Source organism: Neopsephotus bourkii, unplaced genomic scaffold, assembly GCF_033783945.1.
Source record: "Neopsephotus bourkii isolate Nb327-2 ecotype Australia unplaced genomic scaffold, CSIRO-AGI_Nbou_v1 NB_745, whole genome shotgun sequence".
In the NCBI taxonomy this organism is placed as follows: domain Eukaryota; kingdom Metazoa; phylum Chordata; class Aves; order Psittaciformes; family Psittacidae; genus Neopsephotus; species Neopsephotus bourkii.
The window spans coordinates 1,870,532-1,894,512 of NW_026901243.1; the positions used below are offsets into that span (position 1 = coordinate 1,870,532).

General features: G+C 37.4%; 1 protein-coding gene across 1 annotated transcript; it reads right to left on the reverse strand.

Annotated features, from left to right (window-relative positions):
* Window positions 1-2,062: 2,062 nt before the first annotated feature.
* On the reverse strand, window positions 2,063-23,241 carry GHRHR (growth hormone releasing hormone receptor). Its single transcript, XM_061354730.1, has 13 exons — window positions 23,185-23,241; window positions 18,166-18,271; window positions 17,444-17,551; window positions 16,133-16,233; window positions 13,353-13,450; window positions 11,545-11,677; window positions 10,538-10,691; window positions 9,209-9,269; window positions 9,034-9,103; window positions 7,342-7,433; window positions 6,485-6,614; window positions 4,892-4,933; window positions 2,063-2,296 (listed from the first exon to the last, which is right to left on the reverse strand). The coding sequence occupies exons 1-13, from the start codon at window positions 23,239-23,241 to the stop codon at window positions 2,174-2,176; spliced, it is 1,275 nt and encodes a 424-aa protein (XP_061210714.1). The 3' UTR covers window positions 2,063-2,173.
* Window positions 23,242-23,981: the final 740 nt, after the last annotated feature.

Sequence of the window (23,981 nt, forward strand, 5' to 3'; positions counted from 1 at the left end):
ATGAAAATAAAGCTTGTGCTTGGGCAGAACAGGGGAGGCACTGTCTCACCCTTTCATAATTTCTTAACCTTGTTTACCTACTACAGCTAGAGGTGAATCTTACTCATAATTTAATGGTGTGGTTCTAGCTGTTTGTCCTGATCACGGAGAATCACAGCTGTCACACATGGAAGCTATATTTTACTTCTGTCTTGACTTATTGCAGTGTAAACCCTTTAGCAGTTTGCACACCCTGGGAGTGATTCTTTATCATCAGGTCAGTTTTCCATTGCTTTGGCCCCGTTCCAAACGAAAGTAAATCATACTTAGCAAAATTTATTCTTCAAAGGTTAAGGAGTTTCTGTTACTCACACTTTTCATACTTATTTTATCAAACTTTGCATGTGACAGGCACGAATTTGCAGAAACATGATCTTATGCAATAAGTGTGCACATGCTCTTACGTTAGTGTTGAGCTCAGTAAAAATTATCTGAATTCAATGCAGTTCACTTCCTGAAAATCTGAATTACTTAAGTTTTTAAATTGTGCTTAACACTTTATATTCAAGATTGAATTTGCTAAATATGTAATGTGACCTTAATATCCACATCATGCCTAGTCATAACTGCTATTGATATAGTAACAAGAGTGACATCTTCTGATTTTAGCCACTTCTGTTTCCAGTTTCAGCTATCCCACAGAAAAGTATTCCCCCTACTTCGAGGTTGATCTGTTCAACAGAAGAAAAAAAAAATTATTTCTTTCTTATTGCTTCTTCTTTTATCTTCCAGTTCCGGAGCATGATGGTCTCCAGAGTAATTTTGCCACTTCACAGATTATTAATAAGCCTAATTATACAACAGAAATGCAACAGCTGTAGGAAATTTTCTATCTAAGCATGTATGAGTAGAGATGAGTAAAATTTAGACATATTAGTTAAGCTATTACTCTGGACTCCACTCTAGCTGATAGAAACCTTCATCTTGTTTATATGAAAATTAGATGACATAACATTCCACTTCTTCAGGTTAGCTGCAATTACCTGGATACAGCAAAAGAAAAAGGAAGGGAAGTCCACTTCTGTATGTTATAATTTCTGTTGTTTAATAGGATTTTCCAGCTCACTGGAATGGCCAGAAAGGCAGAGTGAAAGTGTGTTGGTGTAATGGTCCTTACTGTTTGGTCCAGTTTAGCTTTCTTTACCCCCTTCCAAGCCCAGATGTTTTCATCAGAAAGGTTTATCAAACCATTAATCTACAGGTCACAACAACCATTGGGGAAAAAGCAAACAAAAGCAAACCAAATAAGCAAAGCCTTCACATACAAATACTGGGAACTAGAGTTTATTTTCAAGCTTCTGCATGTTTTACAGCACTGGAGAGCAAAAACATTAACACATAAGAAAGTGCTTAGCAGTACTCCTAGCAATGGCCTATTCCATCCCCCATGGGTCTCATTCTCTTTCTGTGCAAAAGTTTGCTTTTCAACTTACTTGCAAAAGGCAGTAATTCCTCAATTATTATCTTAGAGAGCCTTGTCCTTCCCAACACTTCTACTTACTGCTACTTTGGTATCAAAAATTCTCTAACATGCAGCTACTGAAATAACATTAGAACATAAAAGTGCATTGTGTTTTATTGTGAACTTTGAAACTTTTAAAGAGACAAAAAAATGACAATATCGGAGGACTTTTTAGTCAATGTGCTATTGTTTAACAGGGCATTTGGTTTCTTATTTGCATTTCTACTGAATTAAAACAAGGGACAAAGTTTGAACAAGCTGTGTAGACTCCATCTCCCATTGCATGAGGATTGAATTCCAGTTATCAGAGCTGGTCATCTGTGGTGTCATTGGAGGGTACTATTGGTGTCCACTCTCTAGACACATTATGCCATTATATTATGTATGGCTCATCAGTGAAAGTGTACAGGAAGTGAACCAATAAGAGTTGATATTTGTGTTTGCTGTGATGCATAATATATTGATTATGTTTAGAAGGTCAGTCAGTGTTTAATCTGTCACTGAAATGCTTGTCTAGTGGAAAAAAAACTGCTGTGGAAGGGACCTTCCTCCAACTTGCTCAGTATAAACTGCAATTATTATGTTTGGTGGGTTTTTTAGTTTGGTTGGTTGGTTACTTTTTTTTCCTAATTAGGCTTTTATATATGATTACTCCAGATCCTGAGGCCATCTTTAGCACACAGACGTGGTCATTTTTACTCCAGAACTGGATGGCACAGTCCATCTCGTCCTTCTCCACACTGGCATAAGTCCATATTTCTTACCATGCCACCTCCGTCCAATTTCCGTTTGGACCTCAAAAGGAAAGAGGAATGCAATTTTGTGGTCAAATACTGCTTGGGAGTAGACTGATGGGAAAGAGGAAAGACTAAAACGTGCTAAAAAAAAAAGGTAACATTTAGACTTCTCAGTCCATTGGGCTGTCTTTCTAGCTAGCAGAGAAAAGTAGGATCCTCCAGAGTATGATTCATCTGACCTGTCTCAACATGATGATCCTTCTGCACTGATGAAAACATCAGGTGTGGCTAGCTCAGAGTTAGCCTCCAACACTGAAAAGATTAAATAAACTCCATTCTTCCTTATAAGAAGTAAGGACATACTTTATATGGGTCTGGTGATTTCTGTGTTCCTAGTTAGTGACCATGGGCCCAACAACTGAAGCTAATTATTAAGCCTGTCACATAGTTAAATAGATGAAGACAGTCTCACTTCCGTTTTTAACTTACCTTTTTCAGTTTCTACCTGGTAGTCCTCAGTTCCCCTTCCTCTACTGAACTGAAAAGTTTATTAACAATAAGAAATTTTCTTCCATCAAAGTAGTTACATTTTGATATATTTATGCATAGTCACATCACCTCAATCTTCTTCTGAGAAATGGGAAGACTTTGAGATTTCTACCTCTAGCACTGTAAAGCATTTTCTCCACCACTGGAATATTTTCTCAGGATTTTTTTATATCTTCTCCCATTTATTTTAAATATGCCTTTGAAAATGTATTCTAGTAATGATCTCACTAACATTGCTTACACAATTAAACACATTCACTCCACATTCCTTGCTCTCCCTCATTTGCTAAAGGATGTTTGTCTTGTTTCCACCTGCTTCTAGAAAAGTATAATCTGCAAGTTTCTTAACTAACATTCACCAATTTAAAGCTGAGAAATAATACTACTTTGGTGTTTAAGATGGTGGGTGGAAAGCCATTAGCAATCAGAAGAAATTTTCTTTCTGTTGTTGGCAGATACATATATATATATGTATTTATATATATATATTTATTTATGTGTATATATATATATATATATATATAAACTGGAACAGGTTGTCCAGAGAAGTGGTAAATGCCACACCCCTGACAGTGTTCAAGGCCAGGTTAGACAGAACCTTGGGTGACATGGTCTAGTGTGAGGTGTCCCTGCCCATGGCTTGGAGAGTTGGAACTATATGATCTTAAGGTGCTTTCCAACCCTAACCATTCTATGACTATGCTGTGATAAATTACTTATTGGCATGTTCACAGAAACACACAGTGGGTCCAGGCAAGCCCTAATCTGCATTCACATCTGATTCCTATTAGAAATGTGTCTTCCCAGATGTTTAATATGAAGGAAATTTCTATATGAAATGCTGTGTGTCTGAGGTGTCAAGCTGCATGTAAGTAAAACCATGGTCTACCATCAGGAGAGATTAGGATTGTTAATAGACTAACTAACAAGAATATTAACTGAACACAAGCATCATTAGAGACATCAACAATTCATAGCCATAAACTAATCCAAAAGGCTAAGAAGGTTACTATACTTGAAGATGATTTTTTTGAGTATTTCAGAAATTCCTGACAAAATTAAGTAAAATATGGACCATGGCAGAAGTAGACAATTAAATACTGTTTGAAACCTGAATCAGCCCTAGACTTTAAACTTGGAAAATAGAGATTTAGCCAATACAGCCCATGGAGTCTAAAATGGGTCAGCTACCTCTAACACAAACAACTGCACTTGGTCATTTGAATTTCACTGACTGGGATGACTAGGGGTAGGATTCACAGCTTAAACATACCTTTGACACTAGGGGATGCCCTGTAGAATGGTATATATGAATCAGAACTCTCCTTTTTTAGGAGCTGCAGGTAGAAACCAGCAGACTTTCAGTGTAGCCTGAAACTGAATCTCAGTCATACTCTAAAATAGCCATCTCAGCTACCCTGTAGTCAGAAAAGAGAGGGAAATTTCAGGGTTCCAACCCATTCTAAAATATGGAGGATAAACTGTTTCTTCTTATATAATTCATTTAAGGTGCATTCTTACCATAACATCCAGACTATATAATTGGATCTGGAGACTAAGCTAAATTAAATCATTCCTGTCCCATTAACAGTAAAATTCTGACTTACATATTCAAAATGTAAAATCAGATTTATCAACATAAAGTAATACTGGGAAGCTTCATGAGCATATTAAAAAAAATAATAACTAATATTTCAGTATTGAGCAATCAGCATAAATTTAAATTCTTTCCAATTTAATCATAGACTTTTAGTAAATGGGGATCTCTTTGCACCATTACAGCAGCTTGTACTTTCAGATCCGGACCTAACATGGGTTTTCCAAGTCCCTGCTATAGTACAGAAATGTGCAGAAGGGCTAAAATAATGCTAAAAAAAAAAAATACTTGATGGAATAGCAAAGTAGTAAAACCTCATTTCTCCGCTAGATGGCTTCATTCCCATGAAGATAATTGAAATTAAATTCATCTTCATTGATTCCCACATTAACAGACAATCCTAAGAACTAAAAGATTTTATTATCTGCTTGTATGAAACTGATTATTAACTCTATGTATCTGCCATCAAAAGCAACATTGTAAAGAATATAGTTTCCTTATCCTTACCTCTTGGTTCAGGAAACAGTAAAGAACTGCTACAATAAACCCCTGAAAAAGAAAAAAACAAAACAAACCAACCAAAACATAGAAGTGTTGAATATTAGCACAGTTTAAAAAAGCCTCCTGCACTGGCTGACTTTGGGATGAGTATCACTGTATGTTGGAGAATTGTTATAAATCGGAAAATTCTTTATCTCCAGTAAATCTGCTCCAGTAAATCTGCTCCATCTTTATCTCCAGTAAATCTGCTCAGCCAGATAATCAGCTAGGTAGTGGCATTTCACCGAAGTCAGTAAGATGATATGCATTCACAATAACATATAATATGTCAATTGACATTCTCCCACATTATGCTTACAAAAGTATGGTCCATTCTATGGCCAAACACACTGTGATCTAATTCTCTACATGGTGTAAATCAGTAAGGAAACAGAGTCCATAAGGAGGTCCATGTATGGAGCTCATACGGCTTTCAGTCAACTTCTGTGTCTTTGCAGTATGAGATCAAATTATGGCCTACTGAATACTTTTGTTCAGATTTTGAACTGAGATAAACCCAGGAAAATTGTAGGGGGTCAGTGGACCTATGTGATCAGATATCAGCTAGACCCCTCACCTTTTTATTCAGTTAACTTATTTCTTACAATGTAAATTAACAAAATGAAGGCCAGCTCCAGGTACAGAGGGTCAGGATTGAGATGTTCAGGGTTTTATTGGACAGGATTGCCAAAATGGATTAAATCCTCAAGGAGATGATACCAGCATAACTGCTGGATTTTTGGCGATGAATTCTGGCAAATGATGCCATCCAACCATTCAGAGGGAGGTATGCGTCTTTGAAGTTTGGTAGGATTGTCCACAGCTGCTTCTTGAAGACTCTGAGGCACAGCCCAGGGAAAGGGAGGAAAGCAAGGGGCAACTGAGTGATGCCTTCCTCATAACTCAGGTAGCACAGCCACCTGGAGGGTCTGTCAGAGCAACCCCAGTAGCTGTTCTGGATGCCACCAACCTCCTCAAGTTGTCCATGCTCTGTGTGCCAACTCATACCAGTTGGGGGCATTCAAAATATTTTGGTTACCCAGAAGGAAAACTCATGGGGCATTCCTAGGGGCAGTAGTTTGTATGGGGTTGATGTGTATACCAGGCACTATTTGAGTTTCAGATGTTTGCCTATCAATTTACTCATTGACAAAGAATCAGCAAGGAGGCTGTACCTACGGCTTCTGTTGCCCCTGAATAGTTTAACTCCAGCCCAAATCACCTTGATCTTATTAGTGAAGTCAGAGAATTTATGTGGATTGTCACTCGTAGCAAAGAAGTTTTTACATGCTCGACTTCAACCCATCACCCAATTTACACATGCATCTGAAAGACTTGGTCTTGTATTTGCAGGATTTGTAAATATATATTCTAGCCTACAGGCAGGTAGAACATAGGTCACATCTTCAGATATCATAACTCAGCAAAAAACTGCCAATTCTGTAATGAGACACTACCTTCAGGATCCAGTATATTTTTGTGTAATACTAGTTGTCATGTGGACACTAGTATTACAAGATTAACTTAGAAAATCTAAGGAAGCCTCTGAAGTCATTTTACCTGAAAAGATCCAATGCAGAGCTCTAAGTAAAGCCGAACCCCTGGGCTGGTGTATTCCGGAAGAAAGTTGAAGACAATATAATGGGTTCCAAATAATGGAATTAGAAGCAGAGTTGACCTTGAGAGACGTCTAGCTTAGGACATGAGAAGAAGTAAGGTAATATTATTTTGCTGAGTAAAAATTAAGGCATGTGATATGCCACAGTAATGAGCAGAAGCTAAAAAGAGGAACTGAATATTTACAAGTGAAGCTCATATCTGTTGGAAATACAGTGCCAGGCAGAAAGCATAATGAGAAACAAGCTAGAAATAGATTTCTGGTGCTCATTGCCTTATTGTCTATACCATGTTCATGGCTTTTTTAGTGGTATTTTGGCATTCTGTCTTTCTGAATGAGATTATTATTCAGGAAAACACAAAGAACTAGAACATATTTTGACTTATCAATTCCGCTGAAAATTTGATGTTTATTTGTAACAAAATAGTTACAAATAAAGTAACACACAGCCTCCACTTATAGTCCAAGTACAGGAAAGGAGATCTACAGAGGGTAATTTATCCTGCCCTACATCAGAGGTCTAATATGGATTCAGTTACAGGTTTCGTAGTGTCCCCATTAACTGTAATTGGAAGGCAGACATCTGAACTCATCATGTTTAGATGGCAAATATTAAGTAAGATGAGTTTCATCCTTTGACTAGTTTTCTTGGGAATGGGATAAGATTGTGAATTTCTAAAATTTAATGCTAGCCAAACTAAGCCTTTGGCACTACACAAGTGCTTCTCTGTTTGGAAAAGATGATATACGCTTTTATTATTAAAATAATTGGGTTTTTAATTATTCTTCCATACACTACCTGTACTGAGAAGAGTTATTGAAGTTGGTTTGCCTAGGGTCTAGTTTTTTCAGCAAAATTCTGATGATGTTAATAAATAGGACAAAATTGACCTGTTCACAATATTTGGGAAAAAAAAAAAAAAAAGAAAAAAAAAGAAAGAGAGAAAGAAAAGAAAAGATTACTTCCCAATGTAAAACTTTGCAACAAAATTCTGGGTGCTTAATTTCAGTTATTATGCAGTTTGTGCAGTTTCAATGAGATCAGTATAAAATTATCAATGTAATTCCTGTTGAAAGCATTCAAACATCTGAATAGTTTTCATTCTTTCTTAGAGAGACAGCTGAAGATGAAAACTTGAGAATTTGACTTTGTTAAGGAAATTACTTTTGTCAATAGCATGTGTGATTTTTTAATTTTCTGTAGCTCATATAATTTTGAATCTCTTTTGAGATGATTGCTGTATTAAATAATGGGTACTATCTTTAGATATTATTAATAGAATTAATCTGACTAAATATAGGTATGTACAACTAGATGCCTGCATCAGAGCTAATCACCCTGTTCTCCCTTTGTAGTCAATGGAGAGTCAGCCAGCACAGCCAATGCAGCCCCAGGTGGGGTTTGGGATGAATCACCTCCTCTGAAGGCAGCATCTATTGTAAGTCAGACGAATCACATACCAACAGTGCATATTTCTCTTTATTGACTCTAAAGAGAACTGAGGAGCATTAGCTTAGCTCCAAAGCTAGGTAGGGTTAATCCTATCTTGCAAATTTTCTACAACTGCAATTCGGCACAGCCTTACTAAAGTCTGTGAAACTGCTCAGTTTTCCACAATTAGAGAGTTTCTCCCCATGCATTTTTGTGTGTCTGTACACACCAGCTCTTAGCTGAGCCTGAATGCTTAGTTTTGCCTAACAATGTTACCACATTTTACCAGAAAGTCCAATCTCTTTTTATCCAGCAGTGGTGCCTCAAGTACACTCCAGCAGAAAAATCATCACTGCAAACCCCTGAATCACTTCACTTCAGATGTGAATGTTAGATGAGTACTAGTAGTGAAATAAATAATGGTAATAGAAGGAAATATAATATTTTGTTGATATATGACACACTATGACCAGAATTCGACTGGAGATTCTTCATTTACCTTGTTTGTGTATATATGCCTTATTTGTATGTATCTGTCCTCCGATTAAATTGAGCTTTTTATAGATGACCTTAAGATCATCCATTACCTGCTTCCTTGAACACTGCTTGGGTTTAAAGACATGCGGAAGTAATCATACATGATAATCATTTAAAGCTCATTAGCTTATTCAATAAATGTCAGGCTCAAGAGTTATCATTGTTACCACCTATGAACAGAAATTTACTGACTTGGAAAGTTCATGTTAAAATTCATGGTTGATTCTGGACTTTTAGGCTAAAACTTTGCTTTCAAATATTATAAGGATGGTTTAGCCATACACCTACTATTAATTTCAACCATAGTAACAATTTTATGAAAATATTATTTTTTTTTCAGGATATTTATTTTGTGGGGTTGTCAGTTCTCTGCCTCTTTTTAGTTTGCATCGGACATAGGCAAGTTTACAGTAGAAATTTTACCATTCTTTTTCCTTGTTTTAAACAACACTTCAGCAAACACTAACCAGATTTTAAGGTTTTTTTCTTCTAATTAATGTTGGCAAACTCAGAAGTACCTACCCCAACAGAAATTATAATAGGTCCTTTGATTAACCACCAGTAAGGAGAGCCTTGATTAATATCCCAGCATCTGAGAAAACAACAATAAGTTTAGAAAAATATGTGCATGCAATCACTGGGATAAATTAGAAATATAACACAAGAGTATAGAATAATGTAGGAAACAATGACTTACGCTGTGTCTTCAAAGTAGACTTTTGCTAATATCCATATAAGGGTGAAAAGCATTGGAAAACCTGTCAGACATTTAAACAAAAACTGTGATTGTCTAGTTTTATCAATCAATCCAAAACTTTTCCACTGAAATTCTGCTGTGATGACATAGGTAATTCTTTCTCAGAACTGGAACTGCCCTTTATGGCCTGTTCATGTAATGGGGGGAAAGCTAGAAATAAATCTCCTAATAGCCATGATGGAATGAAACAAGTTACAACATTAACTCTTTGGTGATCATGCATCACTGTGGAGACATAAAGGGACATAGAAGCCACTTTGTACATGATGTATTTCTGCCAGAGGCCTGAATTTACAACCTCTTACTAACATGAATGCAATTCACCTGCATGATCTCGCATAAAGTTGGCACTCGCATGCAGATAGCACATTAAACCCTGGGTTTATTTAATAAAGGTTTTTTTGCATGACAAAATATTGGGGAATAGCATTTACCAAATCTTAAAATAATAGTAATATTAGCACTTTACAAACACAGAATATAATGCAGTCTACCTTAACTCTTCCTCAAACGGCACTTGAGGTCTCCCTAAAACACCCAAAATGATTCAGTTTCCTTATTTGCCAGGCCTACCTTAGCCTTTGGTGGTAAAATGCATGATTGCCTCCCTGAACTGAGCAAAAAAATCCCATGGGCAAGTGCATTCACCTGCCATATTTTCTGGTTTTAGCTTGACACAGCAACTCTATGTTGGCAGCCACTTAGTTTCTGATTTTTAAGTTACCGAAAAGGTCTAAACAATTAGATTTATTTCAGACTACAACAAAAAGGAGTGGGGTGTTGCTGTGTCATACCTGCACTGTTATTAAGTGGATAGAGCTCCTTTATTCATAAAATTGCCCATAGCAAAAAATGGGCTATAGCAATATTAAGACTACACAAATGCCTGCTATGACTCCAGAGGGACCCATTCTCACATGAAGACTGTGTAACTGTACTTTGCATGAATAGGTACAATGTGTTCCTAACTGTTGTTTTTGATAGCTCCTTAGATACCTGTATTTTCAACTGGGAGAAGTTTAAGTGGACTAAATCACCCTCTGTGGGTTCTCAAGTGTACTTAATTTTCCACTTATCTCATAGGAACTTTAATGCCATACTTTAAAAATCTTGATTGCTCCTCACCAGTACACATGTAAAAATAAAGTCAAAGTAATGGCCAAGGTAGGCACTTCAGTTGGGCAGATTAGATTCCACACCCAGTATTTTTAATGGGAACCTTGTTTAACATCTTGGCTTTTATTAATCTAATGTAAAAGCTTTACTTACCCCAGCCAAAGAGAACAAGCCACCAAAAATATCTTCTTCCATGAGAAAGTGAAGAAAGTAGTAGACAGTTTAGGTAAAGAGCCTCTACTAGCAGCCACATGAAATTGGTCATCATGAAGTAGTGACAGAAAACAACTGAGATCTTGCATTCAGTCTAAGGAACAGCAAATTTATAATATAAGCGTTACTTGTGGTTACATGTGTTTGATTTGTAGTAGTCATCTGTAATTTTGGCTGAGATCTATAAAGAACAAGATCTCACAATTACATGCATGTTTAAAGGGAGAGCTTAAAATAAAATGATTTTCTGAAAAGTAAGGCTTTAACCATAATAATACCTATGAATCTCCATTTTGCTTTGTGTCTCTATGTTAGAGATATAGCATGTGATTTCTCCCATGAATGCACTGCCTCCAGTGTACCTTGTGTGAGTAGAGACAAATACTCCATGGGCCTTCAACAAATGTTCAAGGACCCACTTTCTTACTTATGCTCAGTTCTAAATTTTTGTGAATGTAGAAAAATCATCCCATAAACCTTTGTTTGAAAACCATTGCCAGTATCTGTGGCTGGATCAAAGCTAAGTTGATAGCCTAGTGCCTTGCATGTTTTTCAGTTTATAATTCAGAGTTTTTATTCAGAACATGAAATCAAACGTTTCCAGAAGCATCATCTCTTAAAACTCGTGCTATGAGGTACTCAGAGATAGCCAGTTTTAAGCTTTAAGTTATGGAAGTGGAACAGTGTAATGATACTACTTTTTTCTATGGCAAAATCTGTCTGATGTAAAGAACTACAGGATTATAAATTGATGCATTCAGAACACTGAAGGACATGAGGTACACACTTATGGAGGTGAAACATACTGAATAAAAGTATTGTATTATTTTCATTATCTGGTTAGAAGGAAAAAAAGGTAAGTAGAAAAAGCCATGAAAAGTGAAACCATGTATAGACCGTATGCAAAAACATCAAGTACCACAGTATCCTGCTTTTCATATGCTTACTGTAGAGAAGCTGCAATGATCAATGTCTTCCTCTTGGAAAAGGACAGCATCCTTAATGAAGATGGCAATAGTTTTCAAGATAAAAGTAAAAAAGAGCTGTACATGGATATAATTTCTGGGACAGCGAAGCCTCCTGCAAGAAAAGGAGAGGTCCTTCTGAATCAATTAACTGACTTGCGCTGGCAGTAATTAAAATATGCAATAAGCTCTTGTTTAATCTCAGTTACTTGCAGGCATGTATAGAAAGTACACGTTCATCCACTAAGCTGTCTTTACAGGCAGGACGAGTTGGAAACCTTCCTCATGTAAAGCAATTCACTCACAGTCTCACATCTTAACCAACTTCGCTATTAGGTTGTGATCTGGTGATGTTGCTACCAAATTCCAGGAATCTCAGTTTTAGTTTGTGCTTAGTATCCCTGAGCCAGTCCTCGGCTGGCATTAATTTTGGGCCAAGAGAAACCTGCATTTGAGGAATGATCTTTACTGCTACAGTTCTGACTGTTTCTAAACCACTCCCAAGAGCAAGCATGCAGAGATATCCCGAACTAAACAGTTTTCTCAATGAACAGAGTAAAACTTAGCAAGATTTTCTACACCTTATGCTGTGGGTGAGTTAAACTGCATTAAACCCGTGTAGGCAGCCTTATATTCAGAAATAAAAAATTCTTCCTTAGTTCTCCAGAGTTACTCTTACAAATTAAATGAATGCAGATGAGAGCTTTAAAACAATTTGTCACATCTACTTTACATTCTCCATTCAGTCAGATTAGTTTTTTACTCTTATTAAATGCAAGCTCTTGGAGGAGTTATAAAGCATCAACTTTATATTTTCCTTTGAAGCTGAAGATTTTACCTCATAAGCAAAGAGTTCCTTTAAAAGCTGAATGGCATCCAGATCCAGTAATCTCAGTAATCACCTAATCTTAAAGCTCACTTTGAGTGTGCAGAATTTTATTACTGAACTCAAATGCCAACCCCATTGTTAACTATAACTTTTTCCTCAATATTGATAAGTCTCTTTATGCCCATTGTTTCTTTCTTTCCCCTCATTTAGGCTGGTTTGTTTCCCTGAGGTCAGAATGGATGTCAATAAATGTATCTGTTCCCTTCCAGACATGAACTAGGAACCAGCAGAGGTCAAGAAACTTTCCCCAGAGAAACATGACTCTCACAGCATAATACACTGTTCTTTTTTGTCTTGAGGATATACAAGAAATAAACATAGATTAATAAAATAAATCCTATATGGCAGTAAATAACAAATATACATTAAATGGGAAAATAATGCATTTGTTTTACTCTAGACAACCTAAGTTATATCTGAAAATATCTAGTAGCTGGAAAGAAATCTTTCCAAATGTAGAGTGCCTGACTTTCAAAATATATCTTTGGTTGTAAATATTTCAGTGTATGCAGTGCTGTAGGAACATTTATTCAGAATCAAGTTATTTGTGTATATTCTTCTTCTTAATATAAAATTCACTGAAGCCATAAAAAGCAAACACACATAGTTTTGTAAAACATTCATTCCACTAAAGCAAGAAAAAATAACTACCGCTTATTTAGTATCAAACTGAGTTGCCAATAGGCAGTAAGAGTTTATTTCCCTGTTCTTCTTCCTATGCCTGGTCACTTTTTGATTCTAGCCTCAATTTGATATATTTGAATCAATATGGACAGAATATTTTATTTTTATTCTTCTGAATACCTATAAATATTACTTTGTTATGTCTAATGCTGTCTCACATAGCCCAAGATACTAAGAACTGTTAAAAGAATCTAGGTTAGAGAATAACCTTACGTACCTGAATGCAATAAGAACTGTCACGGCAATAATGAGTGAGGTGATAGATACACTGTACCCTACAGTGTAGATGATCTTTATAGTAGAAAAGTAGGATTTCTATAAAAGAATAAAATTATTTGTCACATAGCTTGCAGCTAAATGACAGCTGTTTTACAGTTTCTGGTAGTTTTGCTTTGTTCAGTGCTTCCAATCTGCTCACATTCCTGACTCCCCGTTTTTTTTGCCTTTTAACCCCACAGCACAATTCAACTGAAATTACTCATTGTTTCTTTTCTGAAGACCCATCCCATAGCCTAGTCTGGTAAAGAAACATGTATTAATCAGGGTGGTTTGAAGCTCATTCATAAAACCTTAAAAAAGCAAGAAGGCATTGTAAAAATTCTTATGCATTTTTATAAGCACTGCATTTTATACCATGTTTTCTCCACAGCAGTAACAGGACGATCTTTCTGGCAGCTGTCTGCATGATGAATACAGAATTCTTTCAGCCTTTCCTTATGTGTCTCCAAATTTCTTCACTCTGCTTCCTTATTTATGTTTTGCCATTTATTCTCCCTTTCCTTTCCTTTTTTTTTTTTCTTTGTGTGTGTGTGTGTGTGTGTGTGTGTGTGTGTTTGTGTGTTCTGAACTGTGTTTTTTCATGGTGTTGGTCTTTTTTTTCACTCTTTTTTCTTGCTGCCAAGCTCAATTGTTACTCAGTCAGAATGTCAATCAAAATCCGTTTCAATTTAAATGGCAACTCTGTCAGACATGATCGCTGAGTGAAAATAAACTGACTTCAATTATTACACATGGAAGAAGAAAATGTCGGAGCAATCCCAGGCACAGCTAGAGGCTGAGCAAAGAAGAGATTCAGAGCAGCCCTGAGGAAAAGGACTTGGGGGTGCTGGTCGATGAGAAAATGAACGTGAGCCAGCACTTGGGTGCTTGCAGCCCAGAAAGCCAACCGTATCCTGGGCTGCATCAAAAGGAGCGTGACCAGCAGGTCGAAGGAGGTGATCCTGCCCCTCTACTCTGCTCTTGTGAGACCTCACCTGGAGTATTGTGTGCAGTTCTGGTGTCCTCAACATAAAAAGGACATGGAACTGTTGGAACAAGTCCAGAGGAGGGCCACAAGAATGATCAGGGGACTGAAGCACCTCCCATATGAAGATCAACTGAGAAACTTGGGGCTGTTCAGCCTGGAGAAGAGAAGGCTGCATGGAGACCTCATAGCAGCCTTCCAGTATCTGAAGGAGGCCTATAGGGATGCCGGGGAGGGACTCTTCATTAGGGACTGTAGTGACAGGACAAGGGGTAACGGGTTAAAACTTAAACAGGGGAAGTTTAGATTGGATATAAGGAGGAAATTCTTTCCTGTTAGGGTGGTGAGGCACTGGAACGGGTTGCCCAGGGAGGTTGTGAATGCTCCATCCCTGTCAGTGTTCAGGCCCAGGTTGGATGAAGCCTTGGGTGATATGGTTTAGTGTGAGGTGTCCCTGCCCATGGCAGGGGGGTTGGAACTTGATGATCTTAAGGTCCTTTCCAACCCTAACTATTCTATGATTTTAAAATAGAAGGAATAGGCTTTAGGCTGCAAATCTTTCCCTTAAACCTAACATGGTCTCTCTCGTAGGTCCTGTTTCAATGTTTTTATATCCTAAATTCTGTGCAGCTATGCAGTGTGTTGGTACAGTTCCCTGTGGGGAAGGGCAGATACTCATTTTGAGCTGTAAGTATAACTTAAGGCATTCTAAGTCTGGTATGATGTAGGATTAATTTCATTTATTTAGGTGCTTAAAAGTTTGCTGCCCAAGTATGAGCAGATGAGTTTATAGTAAAACAAGCTGTATGAGAGCATGGCCACAGAACTGTACTGTTTAATTGTTAACACAAACCTGTTCCTTCTTGTTTTGTTTCTTTTCTAGTTAATGAATGCAGACAAGCACTCACAGAAGACAATACAACTCACTGTAAAAGGAGACCTTATCATTTTCTGCCAGCAAGTAAAAGGTTCTGTCACCACACCTGCCTTTAGAAGTGTAGGTTGATAGGTCTGCTTTAGCAGAGCAAGACCTTTGGGGTTGAGGATCCTACACTCATGTTGTGTGCATTTCTGACTAGCCCTAGTCTATTTTTTTCTTTGGAAGAGGAGTTACAGGATGCTAAGTACATCTATACAATATGTTCTATACAATATGTTTGTATCCTTATGAGAGATCAAGCACAATATTTTCCTGTACATATAACCTCTAAATATCAACAATTGTGCAAACCTAGCTGAAGAAATATGTCAAATTCTGAATGCATTACAGAGGTGTTGTTGTTTTTCTTTTCCTTGTTGCATTAGGTATTTTATGCTAGGCAGGATGAGAAACCAGAAATCGCTTTCATCCTGAGATATTTCCGAGTTTGAAATAGTGGTGTTATAGCAGCACCTTTGCTGTACTGATGTTGTGATGCCACAAAATCATCTTGCTGACTGGTATTATTGAAATCATATTTTCATTTTGTGATATATCTCTAGCTGTTATAGCTGCAAGCAAGTTCAATAGTACTGCATGATGGCATGGGATTTGCAGCTGGCTTAATTTTTGTTACAGTAGTACTCCTGAATAATAAAATATCCTTAGTAATTCTCCAAAAAAAAAGTAACTAGACAAAAATTATGATTGCATTCCACACTTGATAAGAAATTTCAACTTTAGCTAAATATCCCTCCACAGTGGTCTCCAGGAATAGAAAGGAATCCTTTAACATCAGCACACCATTTGCATATATTTATTTAATTAAACTTACTTTGTCAAGTGGAATTTCTTCTTCTACTGGACAAGCGATATGATAGGGAGGGAATGGGTCAGACCAGCCTTTCTTTGTGCAGTTCCTTTTTACTATCCCAGCTGAAACAGAAACACTTATTTTTTCTGACAAAGACCCACACAACACAGAAAACAAAAAAAGTTAGAAGATCTTTTGCTCTTATGAAGGGTATACCAGGAGGAAAGGATCATCTCCATTAGTGTCTCACTGAGTTGATGGACATTTTGCATGTGTACATCCAGGTAGTCAGAAAGAAATTTATTTAATTTATCTGGAGACAAGCAATGGGAAGAACAGAGAGAAATGAGGTAGCAGAAGTAGAAGTTGGAAGGAATGAAAAAGAAATCACATCAGAGGCAAAGATGTCTACTTAACAAGATTGGGCAGCACTGCTCCATCAGAATTCTGCTTTTTTCAGCACTCACCCTCTAATGTATCCTTTCTCACTCCCACCTTCTTTGGGGCTTACCCTTTCTTTGAAGATGAGAGGATGGAATAAGCAGTTTGTTCTACGAGGATAGCATATTTCCATAAAAAGATTAATGAGTCAGATGAAGGGTAAGTCAAAGAATCTCAGGGCAGGAAATGAATCTGCACAGATGAAAAGGATTTTCCTTATCCCTCTTTTATAACTAGCATGTGCTGGGTGAGGCAGAGGTTGGGCTTTGCAGTTTCTTTTCCTTGTGGAACTGCCAAATCTAGGTTATTCCTGGAAGATGGTTTCCTTGTTATGGGCTTTCAGTTTGCTCCTAGCCGTATTCACCCAGACAGTAAGCAGTCACAAGAGCATTAGTTTGCAGTCTTGCATTTGACCTAACACATATGCTATTTCAATGACAAAATTCTGCTTTGTATCTGCTTGGTTTTAAAGAACAATCACATTATTCTTTCTTCTGCCTTTCATTTCATCCCACACTAATCAGAGCATAAATTTCATAAAGCCCTATGCTTAAGTTCTGACTTAAACTACCGCTGTACAAGATCTGTGGAGAACTCGTGCAAGAAGCTGATCCCAAAGTCTACGGAAACCAATAGAAATCACTTTATTGATTTCAGTTTCTTTGGCTCACAACCTCATCACAGACTGTGATTGTATCCAGTTATGTATACAGTTAAAATATGAAAAGAACTGATAAGCTCCTTCAGATCCTACTGAAATCTTTGCAGTAATGTTCTGATCCAAATAGAGATCAGGAACTTGCAATTCTTTGCCTTCACCCACCATTTTTAGAAATGCTTTTGCCAGACATGCAACACAATATTAGGAGTACATCCATGATAGTACCTCACCTGGATCCTTCATGAAGTGAAAGAGGATGTTTGGACATGGTAAGGCAAGAGTGTCTCCAGCATCTGCCTCTGGCCAGCACAGTAATTTGTCCCAAGCTCTCTTGCAACCTCAGGTAGACAGCAAAATTTATTTTTGAACATAATTATATTTGAGTATAATAAAAACCCAAACCTTTTTAAACCTTGACATTCCACCCCTTACATATTTTATAAAAATAATTTAGCCACAATTTTGATTCTATATTGAGAAACAAACACATCCAGGGGACTATTTAATCTGCTTTAGTTAGACCCCTTGTGTAAGAATGTGGTGGGTTTTCATACATAATGCAACAAGTGGAAATGTATTGTGGGACAAAAGTTGCTGGAAGAAAGGCCACATGACAGTATTTGTTAAGGGGTTACACTATTTTTAAAGATCCACTTGCCCTCACAGAGCAAGTGTGATGCCATGATAGCATCCAGTTGGGAAAGGAATAGGAAAAGGGTGCAAGGATTCACTCATATGGATTGACCATCCATTTTTGATTTTGAAAAAAAATGTTCAGAAAAAGATTTGAAAGTGAATGATGACTGGGAGTAGACGGAAGAAAGCTGGCCAGAGGACAAGGATATGGGACAAGAAGTAAAACACTTGGACATACACATTGGCAGCATGGTTGTCTTCTGACTCTGGTAAGGTGTTGTTTCTCTCTCAGTTTTATTCTCTCACACATCGATACCTGCTGATGTTGCATTTCCATGCTCTTCTGGGTCCTCTAGACATTCAGCCTCCTTTTTCTTCAGCTCTGTCATAAAATCACATTCTGGGTGGACATTCCCAGCAACCTACAGAGAGAGGAGTTTCAGATGATTAATAAGAAGGGGTTGAGCCCAGCCTTTATCTCTGGACCAAATTTTGCAAGTAACAGGGCTGTGTTAAAGACATAGAACACTAGTTTTGAGTTCAGCAGTCAAAGGGTGGCACTGTCTCTGCACAGATTGCAGTGGTTTTGCAGATGAGCCCAGCTGAACTCTGTCAAAGGCAGTTGAGCTGTGCTACTTTACATAAGAGTAAATTATTTGGTAGTATAGCTGTCAGAAGATGGTAGCTACAGCTCTGTACATGGAAGTTTGTAAGATTCTGTTTCTATGTTATAAGGAAAGGAATCTTTGCTAGGGCCTGTATTTGAGAGCAGGATTTGTTTGCACCCTAACTTTAGCCCTGATAAATCTGGGCTCAGGGAGGCAGTATGCACTTGGGGAGGCTCCTTTTCTTAACAATAAAAAGCCTGGCATTAAAGGGCATACTGCAGAGCCCACCTGGTCCTCAGCATAGACATGCCCCTTCCAACCTTTCAAGAAATATCTTGAAACCACACACAATTACTGCAAAATTGTCTTCTAAATGAGCTCTTCTTCCCAAAAAGAGGGAATCTGTTCTCTCCCTTCTGCCATCTGTTTTTCTTTACAGAGGGCGGGAGGCAAAATTCCTTCCTTTGAAAGAAACCTCTCCACCAAAGCCTTTGTTGGTTTGGTATGCTGGTATAAAGAAAAAAAATGGCACTCAATGTTTTAACAGTAAGAAACTTTTAGTTGCTTCAGTCCTTATTCAGACTTGTGCTTAGATGGACACCACAATAGAATTAGGAGGCATCTAAAGTACCTTGGCCACCAAAATACTTTGACCAAAGAACAAATTCTGCAGTGGGCTGATGCACACCACAACTGATATACCCACTATGCAGAAGTAGATGTGTCTATTTTTCACAAAGAAAGAAATATATGCTTTCTACAACTGTAGACATTGTCCCCAGTCCCAGAAGGCCAGTTGTCATCAGACACACTCTCATCTTAGCTCTACACCCTGGCAATTGGTGCCAGTGTGCTCTGTATGTGTGAATATGGATATAGAGACATAGATACACACAGCAGAAAATAAACTCAGGATGAGACTTGCATTGTGAACAGGTGGCTAGCATATGGCTCAGTTTTATTCCACCTAGGGATGATTAATATTCAGGGAATTTGAAAAATAAATACCTGTCTTTCAGTTCATTCAAAGGGCAGATTGTATCCATTCCAATAATCTGGTGTTTCCCCTACATGTTAATGTCCATATCTCACGTTGGTCTGCAGAGCATTTGGACTGAATATTGTCTAAAAAATCGAGGCTCTCAGGCTTCTGGGCAATACTGGATTAATTGTACAGCCTTATGGGGTTTGGAGCCTTGCACCTGAAAATGGCATGTGTCCGCATGTATGCCCTTCAAGGACATAGTCTGCATCCCATTTAATACACTTTTAGTAGGACTTGTTTTTTTCTGCCAAACTTACAGACAGTCGGTTTGCAGTTAAGGCAGCAATGAAAAGCAGGTTCCCATGCTCAAGGCTGCACAAAGTTTGGTGTTTGAGAGGAAGGTAACTATGAATGGATACAACAGAGGTCAATCATTGCCTTAGCCCCAGGAGATGGAGATATGCTGTGTGGAATGCCTCAGTGGTGTCAGCCCTGATCAGTAAAAGCAGATAGCATAGGGAGCCCAATAACTCCGCTAAAATGTGCAATTGTAGACAGGATGACAGAATATTAGCATCTGTTTTGAATGTCATTGACCACTTGATATCTCTTCTGATGCAAACATATTCTTCTCTCTTATACTCACCCTGGACAATGAAATTCATCTATGCTGAAAAGCTCACCACATATCATGTACGGTAGCTATTTAAAAAAATAGCTTTATTAGTCAGTAGAAAAAACAGTCAACCAATTTACTGAAAAAATATTTTACAACATGCCCTTGGTTCAGCAAACTGTGCCCAGAAAAACCTCAGTAGGCAGGAAGTGTACCCATTTGTACAGTCCTAAATTATTTCTCCTGGCAGAAAAATGACTAGGTTATGCCTATGAAAACTCTCGAGGTTACTGAAATGTTCATGGCAAGAGGAAAGCTTGTTTGGCTTATTCACCAGGCCAGGAAACCCTTTTTTCTTTTTCTTTTTTAAGTCTCCAGACTTGTGAAGACACTTTACCACATGCATCTCAAATGGAAAAATGAGACTGATCAAGTGGCGGGTATTTAAATTATTACCTCGCCCTTCAGGAAGGCCTGACCTTAAGAGATCCTCTCACAGTTTATATTCAAGTCAGAACTAACTGCTGCTTGAATAAACACTGAGTGAGAGATCTGCTATGACAGAAACTCAGGAAAAATAAACTAAAAAGATTTATTCTACTACTAGGCTGTGTTCTAGAGATATTCAGCCCCCTAGAGTATTTGACTGCATCTATCAGACCCTTACATTTTCCAAACAGTTCTGAATAGTATTCCCAAACAAGGTATATAATCAGGTTCCAGCTTACTCTGAAAACATCTATAGACTTACTTGTTTAATCTCATTTTCTACCTCTTTCCCTTCTGCTCATTTATGGAATCATCAAATAATGGGATAGAGGTATGAGACATTCTTTAAAACAAGAATAAATGTCTGTGATTTAGCTCCCTTTGGTGTCTACATCTACAGAGGCATTATTATCTGATCTAGTCATCTCAGGTTCCTTTCATGAGGATAACTGAGAGAAACTAGCATTTTTGTGCATAGATCAGTTGAATTATTTCATACATGTAGTTCTGCATGGAATGAGCTATGGTTTAGACTCAATTCATTAGGATTCCCCTGACTGTTAAATTCATGGTTACTTTTAAATTTGGTCTTCAGAACTGAGTTAGATGAATACCACTTATTACGGCTACTGACATTGTGCAGGTTTGTGCACAGATCATTATAGCAGAGCTATTTTGCCTTGTAGCTCAGCTGATAATAAAACAAGTGTTTCTGGTTTGTAGGATCCATAAAGAAATGAAGCTCCATAAAAATCTTTTTGTTTGCCACATCAGTAAAATTTTAAAAGGGCAAAAATTATAGGAATTGCACAACAGGAGCCAAAATAGAAAATCTTTTTGAGAGGCCCATAGCTAATATTCCAGGTTGTCCTCTTGAATATATACAAATTTTCTTGCTAATGAGAAAAACTAAATTACAATTAAAATGAACACTGATAAGTTCCAAATAGAATGTGGATTTGCAGTTGTTGTACCCATCAGTTAATGTATTAAACGGAGCTGTGAATTAGCATAACTGCCAAAAATCAGCCCTTGTCAGAAGGCTTCTACTGAAAGTCTTCTTAATGTGATAAAAATAATAATAAAAAGGAAACAATCAGCAACAAAAACAAGAGAAACCCCTCTTCCACATCAGGCTCTAAAGAGGGACATGAAATGCACACGTAAGAAAGTAAACTTCTATTTTTTTTATTATTCTCATTGTTTTCATAATGGCATACAAAATCTGAATCACAGAATCCCAGAATCCCAAGGGTTGGAAGGGACCTCAAAAGATCATCTAGAATGATGCTCTTCCTCCATTTTCTCCCGTATACATCAGAATAGGTTAATATTTCCATTCTTTTCACATTACAGTAGGCACCATACAAGCAATGGCAGGAAAAAAATCATGATCTATGAAGCTGCAAGTCAGCCTTTTTCACATTTAAAGCTTCTCCAAAAGTTCAGCTTTTCCAGGGAAAGTGTATTATTAAGATATACCAACAATGAAAACAGGGCAGTTTTCCCACGATTTTCTACTCAAATGAGAGTTGTTTACCTATCCTCTATTATAAAAAGTTATGTAACACACTCCGGGAGAATTTTATTATACATTTACACATAAACTTGGTTTTGATCAGTGCATAATTGTGTTATAACCAATCCAATTCTATAGAAGGTGCTATGTCTCTTGGGTAAATGGCTCAAGTTCTTATGGAGACCTTCAGTTATACAGTTATTAGGACTGGATCTGATATTCTACTTATGAGCAATTATACTTATCAGCTTCCACTAGAGGGAAGTGGAGTTTGTCACACAGATGATACAAAGGAATCATAGCTTCACATCAGCAAAAAGTATTTTTAGTCATTTCACAGTGTTTTATTTCTCTTGACCCACAAAACCAAGCTGCTGTGCTCATGAAATGCTTCTTCAGCTAAAAGATTCCCAGGAAAGAGGAAAGGATATAGCAAAGGGATCACAAAAGGAAGATGCTCAAAATAGAATTACTCTCAAAAGCAAAGAAAATATCCTTCCCCCACTTTTCACAGACCTTTCCTGTTATCTCTGTGATTCTGAATGATGGTTTACTAATCTTTGTCCAAAGCAAAATATCAGCAAGACCTCTATGCTTTTTAATGCATTTGGATATTTCTGATTCTGCCATAAGTACCCCTGCTGATTCAACTCATTTGTTACCTGTAGCATCCCAGCTTCTCACATATTAAATAACATTAATGCTATAAACAAGGCAGCTGAAATTGTAACTAATAAGACTGCTTACTCTGAAATTTAAAAAAACTCTTAAGCAAAACTCAGATGCTTTTACGTAACAGTTTTCCTCTGTTTTCTGCTTTGTCCTTATCTTTTAAAGCCGAGACACAAAAAGGAGGGATTCTGCCAATTATGTTGTTTCTCCTTAGGGAGCATGTGGTAAGAAAGCAGTGAAATGCATTGATATTTGGTTCCTACAATGTGTGTCCCTTCTGCCACTGTTCACACTTTTCATAGCATCTTCCCTTGTTTAACTGGAATCCAAAGCAAATAAAGAGATACTCATGCAAAAAGTAAACCTCTGACCATCTGCTCCAAGAAGAAAACTAACAACTATCGAAAAACAATAAATTAAAAGCTTTTTTTCATGCAATTACTTACAAGCAGTGCCAGACTCAGGATATACAGAGCACAGTGGTATAAAGTGCTAAACTTCATGTTCCAAAGCAAGAATCAGACTTCACTTCTTTAGCCTTTCTTAGCATCTTTCACCTGCTTTTGACTTCCCTTTGTCTTGTCAGTTGATGATTTGAAGCATTTATCTTTTTGCACAGAAGTGACGTAACAGTATAGTGAAGTGGGAAATAAATATTAACAATTCTCTAAGCTGTATTTAACCTGCTTTCCATCTTTTTTACTTTGCTGCATGCTCAAATACTGGACTGGATGAATTCAGTGATTGATCCCAAGATTATGGGAATTCTCTCCCTCTTGGCAAAGAAACCTCCTGTTTCTTTCTTTGCAACACTTTATTTTAGGAGGAATGGACAGCTCCAAAAGTTGCTAAACCTGTATTAAAATAACATGGTTGACACAATAGAAACCCTATCCTAACAGTTAATGTTAATGTCAATTTATTCTAATAAAACACATTTCATAGTGTGGCTTCAGTGTATCTGTATGTGGGCGTGTTTGTATGGCTTATAATGACCTTGGGACTATATTTTTAAGTACAGAATCAAAACCTACTCACAGGTATGCAAACATAATTTCTGCTCAGTTCCTGCTGGACATTGTTTTGCAGGCAAAATCCACAAGCTATTCTTACTTTGCTTCAGACTTCTGATAGTTTAGTGTCTAAATATGAACTAGTCAGCTTCTCTAGTGGAAAGTCAGAAATATATTCACTCAGCTCATTCATCTCAAGTTTAGGACAAACCAGATGAATCCCACTCTGG

Bases quoted from the DNA above. Each gene is read 5' to 3' on its own strand.
- GHRHR (XM_061354730.1), bottom strand. From the start codon at position 23,241: ATGAAGTTTAGCACTTTATACCACTGTGCTCTGTATATCCTGAGTCTG. The intron at 9,270-10,537 runs GTAAGTAAAGCT...AATGTCTGACAG, and splicing joins GCTTGTTCTCTTTGGCTGGG to GTTTTCCAATGCTTTTCACC. The intron at 2,297-4,891 runs GTAAGGATAAGG...TTTCCTTTTGAG, and splicing joins ACTGTTTCCTGAACCAAGAG to GTCCAAACGGAAATTGGACG.